General features: G+C 36.2%; 4 protein-coding genes across 20 annotated transcripts in view; 1 reads left to right on the top strand and 3 right to left on the bottom strand.

The window, feature by feature from the left end:
* LOC6585847 (fibulin-1) overlaps positions 1 to 4,020 on the bottom strand; it is a 157,017-nt gene extending 152,997 nt beyond the window's left edge. For 3 of the 6 annotated variants that reach the window (XM_044007155.1, XM_044007158.1, XM_044007157.1), the window contains exon 1: positions 3,816 to 4,020. In XM_044007155.1, the coding sequence (XP_043863090.1) occupies positions 3,816 to 3,894 (79 nt within the window). In that variant the 5' untranslated portion in view covers positions 3,895 to 4,020. The remainder of the gene's footprint in view (positions 1 to 3,815) is intronic. The other 3 variants (XM_044007156.1, XM_015160828.3, XM_044007159.1) reach the window with 1 other exon arrangement.
* Positions 4,021 to 6,976: 2,956 nt separating this feature from the next.
* On the bottom strand, positions 6,977 to 9,534 carry LOC6585846 (transmembrane protein 104 homolog). 2 transcript variants are annotated; one of them, XM_015160824.3, is made up of 4 exons: positions 9,157 to 9,534; positions 8,605 to 9,091; positions 7,966 to 8,204; positions 6,977 to 7,898 (listed from the first exon to the last, which is right to left on the bottom strand). In XM_015160824.3, exons 1-4 carry the CDS (start codon positions 9,296 to 9,298, stop codon positions 7,135 to 7,137), a joined length of 1,632 nt encoding a protein of 543 aa, XP_015016310.1. In that variant the 5' UTR covers positions 9,299 to 9,534; the 3' UTR covers positions 6,977 to 7,134. The 2 variants fall into 2 exon arrangements, with proteins under 2 accessions (XP_015016310.1, XP_015016311.1); XM_015160825.3 differs by having other exon boundaries at positions 8,605 to 9,062; positions 9,245 to 9,533.
* A 2,925-nt stretch (positions 9,535 to 12,459) lies between these two features.
* LOC26527676 (odorant receptor 13a) overlaps positions 12,460 to 24,114 on the top strand; it is a 52,442-nt gene continuing 40,787 nt past the window's right edge. Inside the window, exon 1 of one of the 2 annotated variants that reach the window (XM_032732989.2) lies at positions 12,460 to 12,544. The gene's annotated coding sequence lies outside the window, so the exon portion shown is untranslated. The remainder of the gene's footprint in view (positions 12,545 to 24,114) is intronic. The other variant, XM_044007083.1, reaches the window with a different exon arrangement.
* Positions 12,647 to 18,984, bottom strand: LOC26527763. 10 transcript variants are annotated; one of them, XM_032732984.2, is made up of 6 exons: positions 18,278 to 18,984; positions 18,068 to 18,219; positions 17,804 to 18,014; positions 17,594 to 17,742; positions 17,114 to 17,524; positions 12,647 to 15,138 (listed from the first exon to the last, which is right to left on the bottom strand). In XM_032732984.2, exons 1-6 carry the CDS (start codon positions 18,885 to 18,887, stop codon positions 12,661 to 12,663), a joined length of 4,011 nt encoding a protein of 1,336 aa, XP_032588875.1. In that variant the 5' UTR covers positions 18,888 to 18,984; the 3' UTR covers positions 12,647 to 12,660. The 10 variants fall into 10 exon arrangements, with proteins under 10 accessions (XP_032588875.1, XP_032588876.1, XP_032588873.1 ...); XM_032732985.2 differs by having other exon boundaries at positions 17,114 to 17,742; positions 18,278 to 18,596; positions 18,726 to 18,984; XM_044007081.1 differs by lacking the exon at positions 12,647 to 15,138 and having other exon boundaries at positions 17,316 to 17,403; positions 17,459 to 17,524; positions 17,583 to 17,742.

Raw genomic sequence — 24,114 nt, 5'->3', positions numbered from 1 at the left:
CCAATATACTGATTCACTTTCGTGAATGAGTATAATTAGTTGCGGACGCGGCAAAGTTGACAGAGATCTCAAGAAGCACTGGAAAGTAATCAGAATTTAATGTAACACTCGTGGGATAGATAGATAAACGGGGCGATTGGAATGCATTAGATAACAGTTTCTGCAGACTACCTTGTTTTTTTAGCAAGTTACCCCATGAGTTCGTCCATGCTAATGTCTGCAATTAAAATAACCTCTCAGAATGAATGTTCCATTTGCACATAATTTATGTATGTCGGCCTGAAAAAGCTGTTTTTTAGAGGGATTTTCGCGGCCCCCTGGGAAATGGACATCTCTGTACCATAGCTAATAAAGATTTTTACGACAATTGTTTCAATAACTTTAGTACTTGGGAGAGGAAGCAAGGAGTGGCGAATATTTCTTTCAATGAAGATTGCCTCATCCCGTTATTTTTTTATCGATTAAAAACCTTATCGAAAATAAGGTATATAAATACATATATCTTCTACATCTGTAAGCTAGAGTCTCCAAATTTTAAATATAGATAGATTCAAATGTTTCTTATACATTTTCGTTTTTTTTTTAAATGTTGGACACCGGCTCCAAATTCACCAAAGACCCCCGTGAAGGTCAGATGCAATAGCTAATTATATAGCTAATTGTGAATGATTTGGCATTTTTAAAAATATGTCACATATTCAATAGAATGTGTAGATCATAAGCTGAAAGTTTCATTAAATTCCGTTAAGTCCATCGACGTTAATAAATGAACAAAATGTTTGGCCAATTAACAAACGCGCGGGTATACACACATACATTCAAACATATTCTAGCACATTCTTAAGTGCTAGAATTACGCGCTCTGGAGTCGAGCCAGAGACTTCTCAGTCGAGCACCCCGTTGCTAGGAACAACGCCACTTCATTATACCCTGAACCCATTTTCAATGGGAAATCAGGGTATAATGGTTTTGTTAAAAGTATGTAACAGGCAGAAGGAGGCGTGGCAGATCCCACAAACTATATATATTCTTGATCAGGGCGACGAGCTGAGTCGATTTGGCCCTGTCCGTCTGTCTGTCCGTCCGTCCGTCCGTCCGTATGTATGAACGCGTTGATCTCAGAAGATATAAGAGCTAGAGACTTGAAATTTTTTTCCTAGGTCCGTGTATATCACGCGCATATCAAGTTTTTCTCTAAATATCGATAATTACACTCGATATTTTATTGTCGATTAAAAACCTTATCGAAAGCTAGTTTTTGAATTATAGCTCCTACACCTTTAAAGCTAGAGCTTCAAAATTTTAAATGTAGACTTATATATATTTAATACAATTTCGATTTTTGTTAAAATTTACCCCGCAGCCCTATATCCACCCCCTCACCATCACCTTTGTAAAAGGCGTATTTCAAGTACTAGAGACTTGTGCTTTGAAATGTACATACATTTAAACAATATGATTATGTTCTGAAAGTTTCATTAAGATTGTACATCTAGAAATTAAATTATTCAACAAATAAATTCTCATAATGTTGCCCACACTGCAGCGCTGCCCAAGCGCAGTCGCTGCTTATTGCACACTTAGCAGAGCGCGTTCTAATACGTGCGTGTGTATGTATGTGTGCCGAAAAGAAGTGCACAGTGATTAGAATATCAGATTGGAGGGTTCAGGGTATCTCCTAGTCGAGCAGTCTCGACTAGAGTCTTCTTACTTGTTTTCCAAATATATTATATTAAAGCTGAAATCGGCTCACTGCTGCAGCGTCATCTAACATATCCAAACTAAACTTACTTCTGAGAATTTCAACATTTTAATCAATAAATGGGATTCAAAGAATATGATATAATAAGTTTGATTGTATGTGTGCGTATAGGAAAACTGTTCTGGCTGCTGCACGTGCGTTTGTTAATTGGCTAACATATGATTTGCAGCATATGATTCACATATTCTATTGAATATTTGATATTTTTTTTTTTGACAGACATCAGCGTAGCTAAGTTTTGAGTTCCTAGCCCTTATACTGTAGAAAATTCAGTTCCGATTTAGCTACTGGGAGTAAACACATAATTTTTGGTCAGATCTTAGAACGAGCTGAAGGTTATGTATCTGCAATTTGAATGATTACGCTAAAAAAAATTGAAAATTACAGGATATTTTTCAATATGACACGCCCCTAGCTCTTAAACTATACGAGATATAAACTTTTGCGGTTTGCCCCTGTGGACGGAGATAGATATATCCCCCATAGCTTGAACTGAATCAATAGTACCTAAAATATAGTAGAATGTTAAATAACAAAATTTCAGAGATGTAGCTTTACAACTTTAGGAAATACAGAATATCCGCCCACCCAAACCAGCTTGCAGCCAATTTATCCACCAACAACAACAGAAGGCTGAAAAGATTACACCCCCTGGACCCGACAAGTGACCTAAATTAGTAAACGTAATTCGTAGTAATAAAGGCATTTAGCCACTTCATTAGTTAAGGTATCCTTAAAAATGCGCTATAGAGTTTAAGACAAAAGCTGCAATAAAACTATATCAAAAAAAAAAAAAAATTTTATCCGGTTTGCCACGCCCGCCGTAGCTTGTGATCTTGGGTGATCGACGCGAATCTACATTCCAAATTTAAGCTTTCTAGCTCTTTAGCTAATATGATTTCTGACATATCAAATTCAAAATTTTAAGTCCAACTTCAATAGCGCCGAAACAAACTGCGTTCATTCGGACAGACGGACGGACAGCAAGTCGGACATTTCATAAAACCACTATACCCATTTCACATTCGTGAATGAGTATAAAAATTAAAGTGTCTAGCGGTTATATCTTCGGGGATCAACGCGTTAAAAAATATAGACAGATGGACAGGTATAAACAAACTCATTTACAAACTGGCATATATTCAAGCTAAGTGTTACTTAAAATACTAGGTATATTATTATACAATGAATGAAAATGGGAAATCATCGCAGACCTCATAAAGAATATATATTCTTGATCAGGGCGACGAGAATATCCTATAAATTGAATTCGGGTTTCAGCATAATTTCAATGCTATTAGACCTGGAGACTTCGGATTTACTTTGTATACATACATTTTTATAAATACACAGATTTTGCATACCACGCCCCCTTCGCCCCCATTTTGTAAAAATTTAAGTACCAGAGACTTGGACTTTGGAATGTATACACATTTTAACCTTATATCACGTTCAGAAAGTTTCATAAAAATAATCCAACTACGAGAGATATTATTCAACAAATAAATTCTGCCCACACCGCAGACCAAGCGCAGTCGCTGCTAACTGCGCAGTTAGCAGAGCGCTTGCTTACACGTACGTGTAGATGTGTGTGAGCATGTTATTTTGTAAGTGTGTATAAGAGTAAACCAGAATTATTGGAATATCATTTCTTTGCAGACTCAGATTATCTCCTAGTCGAGCAGTCTTGACTAGAGCACTTTTTACTTAATTTACATTTGTTTTTTCCTTCTTGACTTTCTATTTGTTTTGCTTTCCTTTCTGTTGTGTTCGCAATTCTTCTTCTCATCTTTTCCATGCTCTTTAATTTTCGTCTCTTACAATTGATATACGCGTTATTATATAACTAAGCATTGGAATAAATTAACTTTCGCCTTATCTAGTCTCACAGACAAGAATCTTAATTCGTTTGATCATTATGTATGTATATATAAAACAAAAAAAAAAAAAAACTTTGAATACAATTATATATAAATATATAATTTTATTTTTCTAAAGAGGAAACAAGTATTTTGTTATATATTCACATAACTATTTTGTAAAAATGACTTACCGTCTGCCAACACTCTATCCAAATAACTGAATATAAGACAAAGTATAACGCCAATTATATTTAACTTCATCGCACGCATGTTGCTATTAACAATAATTTTAAGAATATTGCTTAATATTTTATTAAAGTCTACTATTCTGTAATCGTTGATACTAGACGAAGTACAATGTGTGTAATAAGACTGTTCTTCACAACTGACTCGGTTAAGTCGTGTGGGTCGAATATAAATAAACTGAATGCTTGTTTGTCGTGTACGGATTGGGACAAACACAGAGATAAAGAGACACATACAAGTACCGTATCTCGCGACGTGAAGTCTGATTTTCCATTCCCATAGATAAAATGATTTCAGAACGTGATAATATCGTTGAAAGGTGTGTATTTACCAAAGCACAAGTCTCTAGTAATACAACTGTATTCTTTAGACCTAAAACTCTTAGACCAACAGTATTTAACTTTCGCATACAGCGTATGCTATGCACGTGTAGCCTCTTGAAAATGAGAAATCAGGGTTCTTTTTTGTGAAAATGTATGTAACAAGCCGAAGGAAGCGTGACTGTCTATCCGTATGAACGTCGAGATCTAATAACCCATACATTTTACATGTATATTTGTATATACAAATAGTAGAGACTTGTGCATTCATAAATATAAAATTGCATCTGAATGTCTAAAACAGATCGTCCCTGTAAAAGAGGAACGAATAAGTTCTCATAACATTGTGTAGCGTGTGTGTATTTTGCATATGTTATTTGTTATAAATATATGCATACACGAAACGTAGAATGATTGGAATATCAGCTATTTGCAAAGTTCAGCACTCTTAATTGTTTTAAAGCAATCTACTTAATCAAAATATTAAAATCACATTTAAACTACGTAAACAACAATTTTTTTATCGAAAAAAAACCTTATCGAAAATAAGTTATAAAATTATATCTCCTACATCCTACATTTAAAGTAGATTTATATGCGATTTATACTATTTCCGTTTTTTTTACAATTTACCCCCCACCCCCATATCAACCCCTTCACCCTCACTTTTGTAAAAAGCGTATTTCAAATACTAGAGACTTGTGCTTTGGCAAATAAATGCATAACCATGTTATAATCATAATCTGAGAGTTTAAGAAGATCGTATGTTCACAAGAAAAGTTATTAAACAATTAAATTCTCATAGTAAGCGCACACTGCAGCCCATGCATGTTTAGGCGTGGGTGCTTGTGTGTGTGTATGTGTGTGTGTATGCGTGTGTGTGTGTTTGTGTGTGTGCGTTTGTCTTTTGTAAGTAGAAAGACGCGAAAAATAATTGAAATAGCTATTGCTCAAAGGGTTCCATGGATCTTGTGTTCGACCAGTCTGGACTAGAGCTTTCTTACTTGTTTTTCTTGTTCTCTCTTTCTCTCTGCTCTCTACTCTCTCAAATATGTATATGTATGTATGCATGTGAGCACAAGCAGCAGCTCACACCAAATTGAATTTTCTTCCCAGCAAGAACCCATGTCTTCCCTTCTGTGTGAAGAGTATACTGAACTCTTCAAACCGTTTGCCATGCTCAGCAAATTATTTGCGATGATTATTTCTGGGAAGGGTATGAAAGCGTTAGTGCTGCAGATTACAGCTGTGTTGTGTGCATATGCAGAAATAATATTATTTTGTGAAGGTAGTGTAGGCAAATATTGTCAAACGTCGGACTTGGCACACTGCACTGGATAACACCTGCTCTGATAAGCCCTTCTGTGGAAAAGTGAGAGCAAGAGAGAGAGAGAGAGAGAGAGAGAGAGAGATGTCTGTAAATAAATATGGTGAGAAATCATATACAAATAAGTTCGAAAAGAATCCCATTATGCCAGACTCTATCAAAGTCCTTAAAGCCTTAAAGAAGACAGATGCCGAACATTTATTTTTTTTTCTCGTGTCCTTGGAGAATAGTGGCTACAACTCTGTGTAATTCTTCAGTAATGCCATATTGTGGACAATTGAGTTCGAGCGAAATTCCTAATTATACCCTGAACCCATTGAAAATGGGAAATCAGGGTATAATGGTTTTGTTAAATGTATGTAACAGACAGAAGGAGGCGTGGCAGACCCAACAAAGTATATATATTCTTGATCAGGGCGACGAGCTGAGTCAATTTGGCCCTGTCCGTCTGTCTGTCCGGCCGTCCGTCCGTATGTATGAACGCGTCGATCTCAGAAGATATAAGAGCTAGAGACTTGAACTTTTTTTTTCCTAGGTTCGTGTATATCACGCGCATATCAAGTTTTTCTTTATATATCGATAACTAATCCCGATATTTTATTATCGATCAAAAACTTTATCGACAGCTAGTTATTTAATTATATCTCCTACACCTTTAGAGCTAGAGCTTGCAAATTTTAAATGTAGACTTATATGTATTTTATATAATTTCGATTTTTGTTGTAATTTACCCCCACCCCTTTATCCACCCTCTCACCCACACTTTTGTAAATGGCGTATTTAAAGTACTAGAGACGTGTGCTTTGGAATGTACATACATTTTCACCATATGATTACGCCCTGAGTTTCATTAAGATTGTACGTCTAGGAATTTTAATTATTCAATAAATAAATTCTTATAATGTTGGCCACACTGCAGCGCAGCCCAAGCGCAGTCGCTGCTTACTGCGCAGTTAGCAGAGCGCGTTCTAATACGTGCGTGTGTATGTATGTGTGTCGAAAAGAAGTCCAGACTGATTAGAATAGCAGATTAGAGGGTTCAGGGTATCTCCTAGTCGAGCAATCTCGACTAGAGTCTTCTACTTGTTTTTAATTAATTTTCTTACATCTGACGTCGAGCTTTCCTCCAAATTTATTAAATTGAAACTTCATTTATGGGATGACACACAGGGAAACTCAGTTTTTTATACATGTGCACATATACATTAAAAGCTTTAAACGTGTAGAATGTTGTGTTCTGAGGTCGCAGTCGCTATGTGACATAAATAATGACAACTTGAGTTATAAATATACTACTAAGTGTAGATTTTATTTATTTTTTTACATTTGATAAATATTTTTGTTTATAATTAAGAGCGTTACAACTATGATTATTATTATTTCACTAATAAGTATCCATATTATTATCATAGGTATTGTAGATTTCTTTGCTACAGGCTTACATACAAAATACAAAAAATACAAAATTCACATTTTTAATGGTCTCAATATCATTTCTATTATTATCAAATATTTAATTAATACATCAAAGTTAGCAAATCTATTTATTGATAAGTAAATTTCACAGCCGATTTTGTTAAAAATGAAACTCATGTTTTATATATTGTGTGTAGGTTATTACCTGAACAAATTAATGGACACTAAGAATACGGATAATACTGACCAAGCTAACACCATTAATAGCCATATATTTGATTGAAATGGACTTTGAAATTGATTTTTAATCCCACTTCCTAGTAGTTCAGAACATGTCACACGGGAATAATAGACCAAGCAAACAGGAATGACATATTGTATACCTACTCCAGCATAGCTCCCCGTAATAACCACTAGGATAGATAGGTTTTCAGTGAAATATGTTATACAAAATGGTAAAAGAATAGATAAAAAGGGGAAAAGTGCTCGAATCAATATGCTATACGAATTATATTGGGACATGTCCAAAAACAAAGTTTGAAGATTGTTTTTAAGTGTGATAGCGATAAGTGGATAACTAGTGGATAACGTAAATACCGGAAACAAAGACAGGAAATAATCGATAACAATTAAAAAATTTGAAAATAAACTTTCAGATGTAGCGTGATATGGTAGAAAATTCAAAGTATACAGATCTTCAACGTACTCAAATGCAAATATTCCTGTAATCGCCAGAACTATATAAAACGAACAAATTAAAATGTAATCGTATGAAAGAATTTTTTTAGCCATTGACTTATGTTTAATTGGTGCCAATAAACTGGGCAACGAATGGTGGCACATGAACGAGTAAACACCGGCGCCAAACAATGAGGGAATACCATAAAAATTTACGGCAACTGGATGTCCTTTTACCCCATCAATGACGAGCATTTTGAGAGCAATGCATATCATTAAAATAAACGCTGATATAAAAATAAAAAGCAGAAATATTATAAAAGCTGAAGAATTATATATGTATATACATCTTACCCAACCATCGAAAAACAACAGTAAGCATTTGCAAATACTTTGTTTTCTGTATGCTGAATAAAACGAGTGGTCCAAAAAGCATAGTGAATCCAATCAATATGATCCTGTACACTATTAGACGTGATACATTATGCTCTTTCCAGCATGTACGGTTATCATTATCTTTCAACCCGCCAAGCAAACGCATTGAGCTTAATTCAGAAATCGAGATATCCGAGTTATTTGAATGATCATGTTCGCTATACAACAAAAATGAACTCCTTTAATTAAATTTTAGAATCAGTTATACTAAAAGTTTATGGTGCAAATGTTGTTTTCCACAAACCATAACAAAAAAATATTTGCGTTAGTTCTCACAAAACTTCGTATGTGATTGCCTTTATCAACAAATATGGTTGAATATTTTTACACTTCAGCACATTTTGAGAACTCAGCAAAAACGTCTTATTCACTTGCATGAACATCGCAAACCTTCATAGGTTTGCTTTTTCTTGCCTATGTACAGACATACAGACATATATTTGTTGATAAAGGCCAAAATAACAAACAAACAAAAAAAATGAAAATATAAGCGTTAAAGTTGGTATCTAGTACCAACTATGTGTTGTATTGTCAAAGTTTGTATTTCAAAATGCTTACCATAGCACATCACGCAAACTTCTAGCCACCGCTGCGGAATATATGCTCAAGTCTCCATATAGGTAAATTATAAAGCATAGGTAAAACAATATACGCCCGCAATCATTAAAAAATATTTTTGCCATTTCACCCAATTCAAACTTTTGTGTCAGTTGATAGTAATGAAATTGCATATTCTGAATTGTCAAGGGAACGGTTTCGCTTTCTGTATTCCAATATAATTCATTATCTTCTTCATTTGAATTGCGCTTGTAACGTAAAGCTTGAAGACTTTGCCAGTTTTTTATCGCATTCGCACCCGCCATGGCTTCGATAACAAATGTTACTGTGATATAGCTTACAAGAGCTAATAATATTAACACAACAAAGCTTAGACACCATCCTGATTTGGCAAATACTCCTGGCAGAGTTAGCGCTCCAGTTCCGACAATAATATTGAATATGAAAATAAATCCCACCTGCAATGAATACGAAAACAACCCATTCTCTAATTACAAGTTAGGCGTCATTGTGGCATCGACTTTGTATGGCTCTGATATTGTGTGCGCTTACCAATGGTTATGAACATGTCAAAGTAAATAACAAAATATAAGAAATATAGGGTATAAAAACTTTTACGTGTGTATGTTTGACTTCTCACCAAATTTGTGTACGAAACTGAGTCAACAGGTGGAGAACGAATTCCTCTATACATTTTCTTTTCTTTTCTTATAAAAACTATGTGACCAAACAAAGAGTTAGTAAAAATGTTCTGGATATTATTTTAGGAACGCTTATGTTTTAGTGTGAACAAAACTTGTAAATAAAGTTTTTTTTTTTTATTAATCTTTTTATGAGAATTGTATTTCATTTCACTCTGAATTTTTATTAAATGTAAATACATATGTGAAATAAAATCAGATTAAAACTAAACCAATACTAGTATTTTTCCAGCAAAATATTCAGTTTTTTCATATCAAGTAGTGATGTAAGAAATCATCGATGCATCGAGCATCGATGTTTTATTACCAATTTTTACCGATGTTTTCCGATGTTTTCGCTGATACCGATGTTGAATGATGTATCGATGTTTTGCAAAACATCGCAACCTTTTTTCTTTTTGGGAAGGAATAAAAAGTACCTATCCCAATTTATTCAAAATTGCAATCACATTTTTTTCTTATGATGGTATCTTTTTTTCCCTCTAAAATAATATGTAATTCAGTTTAAGTTTAGTGAAATGTATAAGACTGCTATGAAAGCAAAAGATATCTCTCCTATATTAAAAATTTGAAAGTTAGACCTTAAGTAAAATACTGCTATGAAAGCTCAATTTTATTTTTTATTTTTGTTAAATAATGTTGAATCATGTTAAGTTTTTTTTAATAACAAAAACGCCATGAGAGCACCAGTAAATAAGTAAAAAAAATAAATACAAAATACATCGATGCATCGAATTTTCAATCCGATGTATTAATCCAACATCGATGCTTGATTTTGAAAACATTGATGGACATCGACATCGATGTTTACATTCAGATTTACATCATTAATATAAAGTAGGGCTGCAAGTCCATCGATGGAGACTATTGATAGTATCGATGGATTTGGGCTCTCATGATATATCGATGTTTTTTTTCATCCATCGATAATTTACTACTAGGTGGCGCCACTGACCAGAGAACACATAGACTAGACATCCAGAACAAATTTTTTCAACGACGAAAAAATGCGCTGAAGAGACTAGACAACTTCGTATATGCTCGGCTCGGTCTTTTGAGGCTCAAGCAGCAGTGTTACCAAATCAGCTTTTTTCCCGTCAAATCTGGCTTTTTTGAATAGCCGATTGCGGGCTGCGGGAATTCAGGATTTTTTTTTAAAGAATAATATGCTTTTTTTTCGCTTTTTTTTATTTATTGAGCAAATTTTCGTATTTTGTAGGGATAATTCATATAAAGAATGAAGTTTTCTTCATTGTAGTTGAATCAAAAACAAATAGTTCAGTAATTCAATTTTCAATGGACGAACCAAGCGGTAAATAATATGGAACTAACTAAACTAGGATATGATTTTTATTTAATTCAGAACAACTTATTGTGAACAAGAATGTGTTAAAGGTTGCCGACAAATTTTCAAATAGTGCAAAATGTTGATTCATTTTTATGCATATATACTTTTGGAGAACATGAAAGTACTGAACACCAATATAAGGACATAGAGCTGTAAAACTATCGATGGTTGCAACATTCAATAGTTTCGATGGTTTTACAACAATTATTCAATATCATCGATAGTACTATCGAAAATATTTTCAATTTAAAAAACAAACTAAATAAATGCATATTTAAAAATAAAAATAAAAATTTTAATAAACAATAATGCGATCCTTCATGGACTATAACAAAAAAAAGTTTAGATAAAATTAAAATTGAATGCATGGCTTTTATTCTTTTGCCAAGATCCAAGAGTTATGATTAAGAAAGACAAGCATGTCCACATGCTTAGCTTTTAAGGCAGCTCGTCGTTCCGTGATAATCTGTCCAGCCACCAACACCAACGAAAATTTACCTACAAATAAATACTTATTTTTATACTTAATTGCTTCTTATAAATGTAAAAAAAAAGTAATTGATGTGCATCGCACGATATCATCTCTATCGACAGTATAAAAAACAATCGATATGGACGGAGAAATATAAATATTCGATAGATCGATAGTTCAATCGATAGTTTTACAGCACTATTGAACAAAATATCCCTCCAGTGATGTCATTTCCGCTTCTTTGCCGTCAGATTTGGATTTTTTAAAAGTGCGATTGCGGGAAAAATTTGAAAACAGCGGGCAGCGGGAATTCCAGCTTTTTTAGCAAATTCAAACCGCTTTTTTTCAAAGTAAATTTTTTATAAATTTTTACAGCTGTTTTAACGATTTATATGTTAAAAATATATTTTACGTAAAGTATCGATATTTACTTTAATCGACTAACCTTCTCTTAAAATATCATACCGATATTGGCGCGTTATCTTCTCTTCTTGTGAAATTCGTTTGCGTAGTAAATCATGCCGAAGGAAGTTTATAAGCAAAAAGTGCGAGATGTGTGGCTACGGGCCACAGAATTCAAGGATTGGCTAAGGAAGGACCCCACAGACGCAACACGGGCGTATTGCAGTTATTGCAATTGCACAATAACTGCCAAATTAAGTGACTTGCAAGCGCATGCGTCTACAAAAAAGCACGCAGGCTCAATGGAGGGCTATGTGCAAAAAAAAAAACAAATTATCTATTGTTCAATTGCCCACAAAGACAATTGAGCCGGAGGCAGTGCTTTGTCTATTTGTCAAGGATATGATTTATGTTTAATAAAAATACCTATAGTTTGGTACATATATACATATGTAATTAAAATCAGCTTTTTTGTCAACCTTTTTCCCTTGAATCCAGCTTTTTTCAGCTTTTCCCCCCTCTTGAATCCAGCTTTTTTCAGCTTTTTTTTTTCCTTGATCCAGCTTTTTTTGCTCAGAAAAAAATGACATCACTGGATCCCTCTGCGCTCAATGTTTCCCTTGCTCTCTCTATCTCACGATGCTCTCTGCTCTCTCAAATATGTATATGTATGTATGCATGTGAGCACAAGCAGCGCTCACGAAAATTGAAATTTCGTCGCAGCAAGAACCCATGTCTTCCCTTCTGAGTGAAGAGCATTCCGAACTCTTCAAGCCGTTTGCCATGCGTTTTCGTTAACATTTGTGGGAAGGGTATGAAGGCGTTGGTGCGCATAATGAAAATGTTTTCACGACCAGCATGCACACACACACTTACAGTATGCTGCATGTACTATGAACATTTGTATGCCTGTGTGCGAAGCTCTTGCTGCCTGTAGCAATTTTGAAGCCCAGCATTTGCATTTGGTGGATCTAGTGAAGTGCTCACAAGTTATTTTTTGAGCCTTTATCAATAAAGGTGAGTTAACTTATACTATTACGGTTAGAAAGACTGCACGATATACAGTGCACAAATCTAATAGATTCTTTAACCGTTTCAACGAGTATAGAACTACATTAATTTAAGATATTTTTCTAATTATATTTTGATAACATTCTAAGAAATATAATCATAAGAATTTCAGTTATACAGCTTGCAGTTAAACATATAAGACAAAGCCAGACCACAATATTAAAATCATTATACCGTTTTGGACTTGGGTCACATAATATTGGCTCGGCACGTCCAAAGAATATGATAACTATGCATATTGCTACAAAATTTTTACCCACATATATACAACTACGTTCCCATCTGCTTAAGGAATTGCGATTTATTCCGAAACGCCATGGACCTATTATAGATTGAAATAAGTACCACTTTCCCATGCATAGCTCAAAAGCAATCGCGAATCGGGATGGCCATCGATATATAGACTTTGGAGAAGTTGTTGCGAAATCCAGAACCATAGTTGACTCCAAATGCATTTTACTTCCTGCCCCAGGCGATGTACGCACCCACCGATTAATACGAAAGTGTTGTGTTTTCTCCGTTAATATGTCAGTAATAACTATGCTGCGACAAAAATAATGTGGATGAGTGCCAGTGTTATCATGACCAAGAGCAAGACGCACTGGCAACTGCACAAATTCTCTGTCAAGTCGCAAAAAAATCGTGCAGTTGCGATTAAAAGCCGTTTTAACTGGATCTTGATGAACGAATATCTCCCTTTTGCCTCGAGAAGACTGCAATAAAAGAAATATGTTTGCTGAAGATCCAGAGTGATAACGACCACCAAATGAAATTCGGATTATTATGTCACCACAGCGACAAAGCTCGCCACTGTATACGTCCTCCAAATATAAGGGCTTGTCCCAGAACGCTGCTCGGTGCATTTGAATTAAAAGAAACGCTATTGCCACTATTGGGATTACAATATAGCAAATGATAATTTCGTAATTACGTCCGACCACTGGGCGCTCCAAGTGGCATTTAAGATTCATTCGGACAGCAATAATTGGTTTGGCATCAGCGTCAAGGTCGCTAATGAAATTACAGCGGCAGTGGATACCATTGCTTACACTTTTATTCATTTCGGGAATGCACAGAATAGTCTGCCAGCTGGGTTCTGGCCGTGCAAATTTCCAAATTCGACAACTACGCATTTCAGTGGAGAATGTATAATAAGCACCTGTTTCGCGAAACGAATCCCAATTCCTTAATATATTTTCAGCGCGAATATATATATAGACTGGTCGTGCTTCCTTACATAAATTTCGAAGTAATAAAGCTGTTGGTTTACTTCCCGATTTCACTAAGCACGTTGTATTTTTTGTTTCAATATCATTCAGCTGTGGGTTGTTTGTCATATGAAGTAAAACACGGTAGTCTATATCAGCCTTTGTAAAAGTAACCCCAAGCACAGAATGGCCATAAAGTTCTGTACGATACATGCGAACCTCTTTGGAACTTACAACGTTATCGTGTATGACATTCTCGACATCTTCTACAGGATCATCAAATTCAATACTCTTTCGTCTACGACGTCGACCCTTACAATATTGATAAGTACAGGATTTAGTTGTGAGTTTGGATATATATTGAAATGGCTCAGACAGCTGCTGTGTTTTCTCCAAGATAGCTGTAGATGTATAAGCATTTACAACTAGTACTTGTGTCCGTGAATCTTGCTCAGGATACCACCAGTACTGACTATGTTTATGGCTTCTAATAGAGATAAGAACTTCATCATTTCGCAGTAAGTGACGCAACTCTTGCAACAACTTTTCTGTAAAAATTAGTGTATGCATCGCATCTGCGGATTTAATCACCAATGCGCGCTCTAAATCTAGGTCAAAACTCTCCATTGTCATTAAAAAGGTTCGACAGTCTTTTTTTTTTGCATTTTCATCTGGATGTATGCGTCGCGCCATGCCCATACCCATATAAAATAAACAATTATTCAGTTTCCAATGTGCATGCAACCAGTTATTTATATGTTCTAGTACCTGTGGATTCAAGGTAGACATTTGTTCTAGTCTATTACGAAAGTTGTCTACATTTAGGCAGGACTCAGATTCTGCTCTGCACTGCGATTTCGGAATATACTCCCATTCAGTAGCAAATTTATCAAGAATTTCAAACATAGCTTCCACCATCTTTTTATAGTAGCAATCCATAAGTGTATTTTGCTCAGCATTAGCAATAACTATTTTGAAAGTTGATTCTATAATATGAAGAATTCGAGCAAGCACATTGACTATCATATCATCCAAAGGTATAATATGATCCAATATTTTAATTAAAATCTGTACAAGGTGAGCTAATTGTACAGGAGTTTGTGGCTGATACACGGCGAGTGCCTCTGTGAAAACAAGAAGACGCTCCTTTGAATTTATTCGAAGTATTATCTGATCAAGCATTACGAAAGACATGGACCAGTCAGCATATTTTAGCCAATAGCGAACACGATTGAGAAAATTAAAAACTGCAACCTCTGTGTCTGCTATGAAAGCTTGGCGTACATTTACACCAATATTTTTAATGATGCATACATCCAAATTATCGCACACCTGCAAAGAAATAAACATATTGAAAACTTAAATTCGCTTGAATGAATGTATCTTCCTGGTCAATTCTACCCACATCCCTAAAAAAAACAAGTAAGAACGCTCTAGTCGAGACAGCTCGACTACGAGATCCCCTGAACCCTTCGAGCAACTGACATTTCAATAATTATTCGCATATGCACACATACACGCACACACACAGCCATACGTACGTACGCCTAAACACGCTTTGGCTGCAGTGGTTGCTTACTATGGGAACTTAATTGTTTAATAACTTTCTTGTGGATGTAACAGTGAAATGCGTGAATTCTCCAAAGCACAAATCTCTAGTATTTGAAATACGCTTGTTCCAAATTTCAACAAAATTGAAATTCTGTAAAGTACATGCATATGAGTCTAAATTAAAAATTTGGCGACTCTAGCTATAAAGATGTAGCAAATATAAATTTATTACTTAGGGTGACCATCCGTCCTGGGATTCCGGGACATGTCCCGCTCTTGGAGTTAATGTCCCGGTGTCCCGACCTGACACGAAATTGTCCCGGTTTTCTATTGTTTCGATAAAAAAAATAGTCATTTTGACAAAATGCAAACTTGAAGAAGTTTGTGTCGAGACAAGTCAATAATTTTGTTTAGAAAAGCAACGCAGATAAGGTAATACAGTTTTTTGCAACAAACGTACACTCGTGCTGTTTGTTACTCGGAAGTATTAAAAATAGCGATAAATTTCGAAAGGGTGTTTTTCTTACTAAATACACAGTGGTCAGACGAAAGAAATAAGTTACTGGTGGGGAATGTTAAAAACATCCATATAGTTCAATTGAATTTTGTGGACATAAAAACATTAAATATTGATGAAAGAAATGTTATGTACATATGTACATATGTTGGGAAAAATAGGCAGTATGGGTAAGTATAAGTCAGGCAATCATGAATATAATAACAATTAAATATAAGGATGTATATATATAGATGTTCTTCTTGTGGAATTGGTCCCAAGATAACGTAATTATGCTAAATATGAAGAAAGTAAAAGTTGAATGTATGTGTGAATCTGTATGACAAATGATGTATTTCAAATGTTTTATTGAGGGGGGGTTGGGGTTGGTAGTTGCTGACAGTCCCGGAATTGGCTCCGACCCAGATGGTCACCCTAAACCGGACAAGTTATCGATTTTGGAAGGAAATCGATAATAAATTTATATTTGCGACGCATTCAAACATACGGACAGACTAAATCGACTCAGCTCGTCGCGCCGATCAATAATATACATATATACTTTATTGGGTTCTGCCTGTTACATACATTTCAACAAAACCATAATACCCTGATTTCCCATATTCAATGGGCTCAGGGTAGAACAATTGAGAAAACTCTAGTCGAGAGTGGTCAAGTAACTGATATTTTAAACACGCATGGGCTGCAGTGTACTACAGGAGCTTAATTTATTAATAATTTTTCCCGTCGATAGACTATCTTCATGAAAGCTTCAGATCGTGATTATAATATTGCCATGCGCTCTAAAGCACAAGTCTCTAGTATTTGAAATACGATAACAAAAATCTAAATTATGAATGAATGAATTATGAATGAAATTATGAATATGAATCGACATTTAAAAATTGGCTCTAGCAGTAATTATTTTATAACTAATTTTCGATAAGGTTAGCGGATAACCAAATAGCGGAAAGAGTTATTAATTTTTGAAACAACCTGACCTAGGAAAAAACAATTAAAGTTTCTAGGTCTTATATCTTCTGAGATCGATCGACGCGTTCATACATACGGACGGACAGATTCAGTGTGTCGCAATGATCAAGAATATTTATACTTTATGGGGTCTGTCATGCCCAAAATCAACATACTCTATATTCAATGGGCTCAGGGTATAAAAATTACCCTTAATGTGTTCAGGATATAAAAAGTAAATAGAAATGCATTAGTCACGTCTATCAGAAATGCCGAAATATTACATACCTGGACCTCTATATGTGAAGCTGCAGGCAATCGTGAAATAATCAACTGATCAGTAATACATTCTGTAATTAACAAGCTATTAACGCTTAAACAGTACTTCAAAGGCTTATATAAAGCATTCTCATTAGTACACTTAATAGAGAATAACGTTTTGATTGCTTCACCGTCAAGTGGGCTTACGTAACAAGCGGTATGTACAGGACCATAATTTCTTTCAAGACGCAGAGTGGAGGATCCTTGGTATTTTGACGATGGTTTATATCTATGAATAGCCTCCATATTTAAGTATACTATAATAGACGTTTTATTTGACACATAATATAAAAGCCTTTTCGATGAGCTCACTAAATTATGGTCGACGGTCCACATCCACTTGGTAATTTTCATCGATTTGCACGAAAGACAATGGGCCTTAAGGTGAACATGAGAATAATTGGAAAACCTATTTCCTTTGCAGTTTGTTACACACTTAATAATTACATCGATGTAAAGTCTGGGGTATGATGAGAATAATATGGTTTGCATAGCAACCGATGACCGAAGAAGATCAAATGTGGAACGTATATTTAAAATAAACCTAATTGACTGTTCGCCTTGTTGAGTAAACGGTGGAATCGTGAAAGCAGGACCTGAAATTAAATTTTGAGAGCTTTGTTATGCCCATGTTATAAATATTTAAACAGGCCATACCTTTTCCCATTTGGAGCTTACAGACTTTTTCTATATTGATTGCAGAATCACACAGCCATTCAAATAAAAGCAGCTGCTTAGCATTTTTTGGCAATGAAAGGTCACGGCTGTGGCTTCCATCAATGGTAATTGAATTACCCGTAAATACCTTACGTGATGGACCTCCACGTATGATAGCATATAAGCGTTGAGGAGCAAGAGCAATGTAACACTAAGTGAAAAAAATTAACTCTTAAATTATACACACGTATTTTTATAACTTACTCTTGCTACAAGTGGAATGCGGCGTCCGACGATTCGTGCATTTAAGCGCACCATTACCATTCGGTTTAACTGAGACTGATACAGAATATTAAGTTTATATCGTCCAATTTTTATTTCTGGCTTTGAAGTTCCTCCCAAATAGCCTAAAAGCTCTAAATTAAATTCTTTATTATTTGATATTTTAATTAATTATTTTTGTTTGCATCTTACGGCGCTCTGTGCTATCATGCACAGTCCAGTAATACTGAGTAAATATATCCATGGGACAACGCCTAGTATACATTGCCCGAAGCACAATTATGTCAGAAACTTCATAGTGCACTGGATAATCTGCATTTACGCACTGCGGTATAGAAAATTGTGGCTCACAACGTACATTTTCATCTAAATCAATGTATGTATAGCTCGAAGATCTGAGCTTGTCTGATGTAATCCCAATCGTTGTAATCAAGACAGAAACATTATGAAAACCGCTTTTGAAAAAATTTGCTCTTGAAACATGATAAAAGCATTCTTGATAGGGAAGATTCTTTTGGGTGAATATACCATAGAAGTTAAGAGTTTGTTTTAAGCTTGCTGTATGATACCATAGAAGTTGTTCACGGTGCTCGCTTGCATTGGTTTGAAAATAGTCAATTATGCGTTCTTCTATACTCACTTTGGTTAGAAACCACACACCTCTAAGAGACTGTAGCGTTACAATAACGAAGATGGTGTGATTCACATAGACGCGATTAACGAACACGTATGGGTTGTCGTACCTAATAAAGGCCGTCACATTTGCCAAGCTAATCAAAACAAGAAATTGGTTCACTCTCATTTTATTCCAAGAAGATATTTAATTTAAAGACGAACAAAGTTTTTGTAAATTTAATTTTCGCTTGTCATATAAGGCCTACTAGTTTTATATTATATTATATTTTTATACCCTGAACCCATTTTCAATGGGAAATCAGGGTATAATGGTTATGTGGAAATGTATGTAACAGGCAGAAGGAGGCGTGGCAGACCCCACAAAGTATATATATTCTTGATCAGGGCGACGAGCTGAGTTGATTTGGCCCTGTCCGTCCGTCTGTCTGTCTGTCTGTCTGTCTGTCCGTCTGTCTGTCTGTCCGTCTGTCCGTATGTTTGAACGCGTCGATTTCCGAAGATATAAGAGCTAGAGACTCAATTTTAAAATGTTCGTAATTACAGCGCGGATATCGAGTTTATCATTAAAAGTCGATAACTCATTCCGATCTTTTTTTATCGATAAAAACCTTATCGAAAACCAGTTATAAAATTATATCTTCTACACCTTTATTGCTAGAGTCTCCAAATTTTGAATGTATGCTAATATGCAATTTCGGTTTTTGTTAAAATTTACCCTCCACCCCTATATTCACCCTCACATTTGACTTGTGCTTTGGCAAATACATGCATATCCATGTTATAATCATAATCTGTTTCATGTTTCGTTTCATGAAGATCGTATGTCCAAAAAAGTCATTAAACAATTGAGTTCTCATAGTAAGCGCACACTGCCGCCCAAGCGTGTTTATGCTTGTGTGTGTGTATATGTGTGTGTATGTGTGTGTAAATATGTATGTGTATGTGTGTGTGTGTGTGTGTGTGTGTGTGTGTGTGTGTGTGTGTGTGTGTGTGTGTGTGTGTGTGTTTGGTATGTATGTATGCCTTGTTGAGAGCCTCGCTGATATACTTACGATATTAATTAGTCACTTGTGATTTGGGTTTTATAGCGTAAATGTATATTTTCTTGAATAAGTTTGAAATATACACGTCACTTAAATTTATGCTGGTTCGCTGGTTGGCTTTAGCGAAGCACACCTACTGAGCGCTGGTTCAACGCACTCCGGCTGGGAGAGTGTTGTGCTAAAACACGCTAGTTCACCGGGACGATTCGGGAAACGCCAGGATTTCGATCTGTAAACTCTGGCGGTTCGCTCAGATATACAGGCCTAACCTACTATCCCATTCTTTCACAGCACAACACTAGCTACGTTTCACTCACAAACACTTCTATTGCGCACGGCTACGTGAACTTACTCAGATGTGCAGGCGTCGCTTAAGCCGCTGATATGCACCGATGTCCTGATCGGTGCCGCTTATGATCCGCAAGGATTCGCTCTGGATATCCTTGCTGTTCCCACGATGTCCTGGGAGTCCTGATTTACCACTCGCGTTGACTTTCACTTGACTTTGGCACTTTCTTCACGCACTTCGACTTTCACTTTATATCTTCTCTTCACTATAGTTTCGACAGCCTCGTATGGAGCTGCTGGTGGCCTTTTATACCCCAGCCACAGGCCCTGCTTCGTGTGGTAACGGGGCCTGTTCGGCTCTGGAGCGGGCCTTTCTGTTGCTCGTGCCCATAAAAACGGTAAAGTGGCGTGATCTGGGTGACGCCACTTTCCCGCCAAATTGCGTGGCAGCCTCCCATTGGCCGAAGTACCGTTGTTGCCAAGCGAGTGAAAATGTCCACTGCTATCACCCGGCCCGAACGGCACCTCGGCTAACGGTCACCGATGATCGTCGTGCGTTCAACGCAAACCCATTGCTGAATCTGTAGGAGCGAAAGAGACCGCCTCTAACAGGACTTTGACCCCCTTTCCAGTGCGAGGGTCGCTCCTACAGTATTCGCGTCGCTGTGTGGAGCAACATGTATATGCACGTATATGCATATAAACGCACAGCAAATACGTACGTTCATATACATTAATACGTGCATACCTATATTACTCCTCACAACTTGTTGTAACAGGTATTTAATATAATTTTTGTTATATTCTAGTTACTTGCTTTAAATTTTTAGTTGAAAGTCAGTTGCAAAATAATAACCAATAATAACGTTTATAAAACGTTTGGCTACTTATTAAACGCCGGTAACAGCAGGGCATATGCACACATACAGTGAGTATCAGTAATATCACTAACCAGAGAACACATAGACCGGACAAGTAGTGTAAAGCGTTTTGCACACTTTTTTTCGGGAGTTATCTCCCAGACACTTCGTATTTGCTCGGCTCTTCACTTTTTGGGTTCGGGCTACGAAAATATACGAAAGCACAATCATTTCGCTTCATGCGCTCGACCGAGATGGTCGACAGGCATACAAATGTTCATAGTACATGCAGCATACTGTGTGTGTGTGCATGCTCGTCGTGAAAACATTTTAATTATGCGCACCAACGCTTTCATACCCTTCCCACAAATAATAACGAAAACGCATGACAAACGCTTTGAAAAGTTCGGTATACTCATCACACAGAAGGGAAGGCATGGGTTCTCGCTGCGAAGAAATTTCAATTTTTGTGAGCGCTGCTTGTGCTCACATGCATACATACATATACATATTTTAGAGAGCAGAGAGCATCGTGAGAGAGAGAGAGAGCAAGGGAAACATTCAGCGCAGAGGGATCTTTTGTTCAACAGTCGACCATCTCGGTCGAGCGCATGAAGAGAAATGATTGTGCTTTCGTATATTTTCGTAGCCCGAACCCAAAAAGTGAAGAGCCGAGCAAATACGAAGTGTCTGGGAGATAACTCCCGAAATAAAGTGTGCAAAACGCTTGACACTACTTGTCCGGTCTATGTGTTCTCTGGTTAGTGGTAATATTCAGTTTTCATTGAAATTAAAAAAGTTTAAATGCTAAATTATAGATTGAATAAGTAAGAAAGCTCCAGTCGAGACTGCTCGACTGGGAGATAGCCTGAACCCTCTAAGCTGATATTCTACTCATTCTGCACTTCTTTTATACATACATGTATACACATGCATCCACACGCACGCATAAGCCTGCGGTCTGCTGACTGCGCTTGGGTTGCGCTGTAGTGTGGGCAATATTATGAGAATTTATTTGATGAATAATTTCTTTTGTAGACATACAATCTTAATGAAACTTTCAGAACGTATGGTAATAATGTATGTATGTACATTCCAAAGCACAAGTCTCTAGTATATGAAATGCGGTTTTTACTAATTGGGGGCGAAGGGGGCGTGGTATCCAAAATCTGTAAATTACAAAATCTTTTTATCGATTAACTTTATATACATACAACGCAAATTCGAAGACTCCAGGTCTAAAAGTGTTCAACTTATGCTAAAAAAAACAACATTTTTTCGATTATTCTCGATAAAAAGTTATCGGATAATTTATCGAAAAAAATAAAGCAAACTCGTACTGCGTATGGTACACAAGAGTATGCATGACGAACCCATTGAAAATTGGAAATCAGGGTATAATGGTTTTGTGAAAAAGTATGTCACGGGCAGAAGGAGGCGTGGCAGACCCCACAAAGTATATGTATTCTTGATCAGCGCGACGTGCTGAGTCGATATAACCCTGTTACATACATTTAACAAAACCATTATGCCATGAATTCCCATTAAAAATGGGTTCAGGGTATAACAGGTAAGAAAACTCTAGTCGAGAGTGCAAATATTTGGCCAATTAACAAACGCACGTGCAGCAGCTACAACAGCATCGTATGCGTGTGCACACATACATTCAAACTTCTAGAAACATTCGTTGAATCACATCAGCTGTTAGTTTCGTTTAGTTTTGGTAGATGGCGCAGCAGCAGTGAATCTATTTGAGTTTTGCCAGCGCCACTAGCAGGAGTGGGGTGGCCTAGTGTGCTAGCTGTATGACGCTCGATCGAGAAGTCGCGGTTCGAAGCCTGATCGGTGCAACTGATGTTAACTTTTTTAATTGTTTCAAAATATTTTTATATTTTCATAAATGAGTTTCCTATTTAATTTATAGTTTTAAATACATCGAAATTGAAATTTTAGCCATACTAAATGGGCATTTTTATTAGTTGGGTTCAGGGTAGTATCTAGTCGAGCACTCTCGACTAGAGTTTTCTTACTTGTTTTTTAATTACTTTTTTTGCGGATGGACTATCTTGATGAAACTTTTATATTATGGATATAACATAGATATGCATGTAATTGACAAAGCATAAGTGATGAGGGGTAAATTTTGCCAAAAACCGAAATTTTATAAAAATGCATTTAAGTATACATAAAAAATTTGGAGCATCTAGCTTTAAAGTTGTAAGAGATATAATTTTATAAATGATTTTCGATAAGGCTATAAGCAATTCGACGCGCTTAAACATACTGACAGGCTCGTCGCCCTGATCAACAATTCAGGGTATAAAAAGCGGTCACGGCTAAGTCGACTTGGTTCGTCGCCCTGATTCAGAATATTCATTTATGTATGTACATACTTCATGCGGTTTGCCACGCCTTCTTTTGCTTGTTAAATACATTTTAACAATTTCATTATACCCTGATTTCCCAACATCAATTGGTTTAGGGTATAACAGGATTAAGTAGATAATTAAGTGAACTTCACTTTTGATTTCCACAAATGTCCTATAGCCAACGCTATGGGAAACGAATACAGAAAACAAATTGTTTCCTGTAGTTAGCTTTGCTCCGGAGCGTAATGCTGGCAACAGCGTTTTTGATTCCTTTTGTTTTGATAGTACACGCAGACATTATTGATCCATCATAAGTATTAAAGAAGCGTAAAATTTGATTGCGACGGTGTGGGCTCCATATTTTTATACCCTGAACCCATTGAAAATGGGAAGTCAGGGTATAATGGTTTTATGAAAAGCATGTAATAAGCAGAGGGAATCATTGCAGACCCCATGAAGTGTAATATTCCTGCTCATGGCGACGAGCTGAGTCTATATAGCCCTGTCCGTCCGTCCGTATAATCACGTCGATCTCAGAAGATATGAGCTAGAGAGCTGAAATTTTGCATGCATTATACACGTATACACGTACAAGCTTATTATATGTTTTCGATAACTTATTCGATTTCATTTTTATCGAGAATATCCGATAAATTTATTTATTTTTCCAGCCTGATTTGAGACTTCACATTTACGCGTGTGGATGCATAAGTATGTATGGGTGCATGTGTTCTTATACATATGTGCGGAATGATTAGAATATCAGCTTTGAGGGTTCGGGGTATCTCCTAGTCGATCAATCGAGTCATAGTCGACTATGGCCTTCTTACTTG

Source organism: Drosophila mojavensis, unplaced genomic scaffold (genome assembly GCF_018153725.1).
Source record: "Drosophila mojavensis isolate 15081-1352.22 unplaced genomic scaffold, ASM1815372v1 contig_151, whole genome shotgun sequence".
NCBI classification, from domain to species: Eukaryota; Metazoa; Arthropoda; class Insecta; order Diptera; family Drosophilidae; genus Drosophila; species Drosophila mojavensis.
This window is presented reverse-complemented; position numbering and strand designations above follow the sequence as displayed.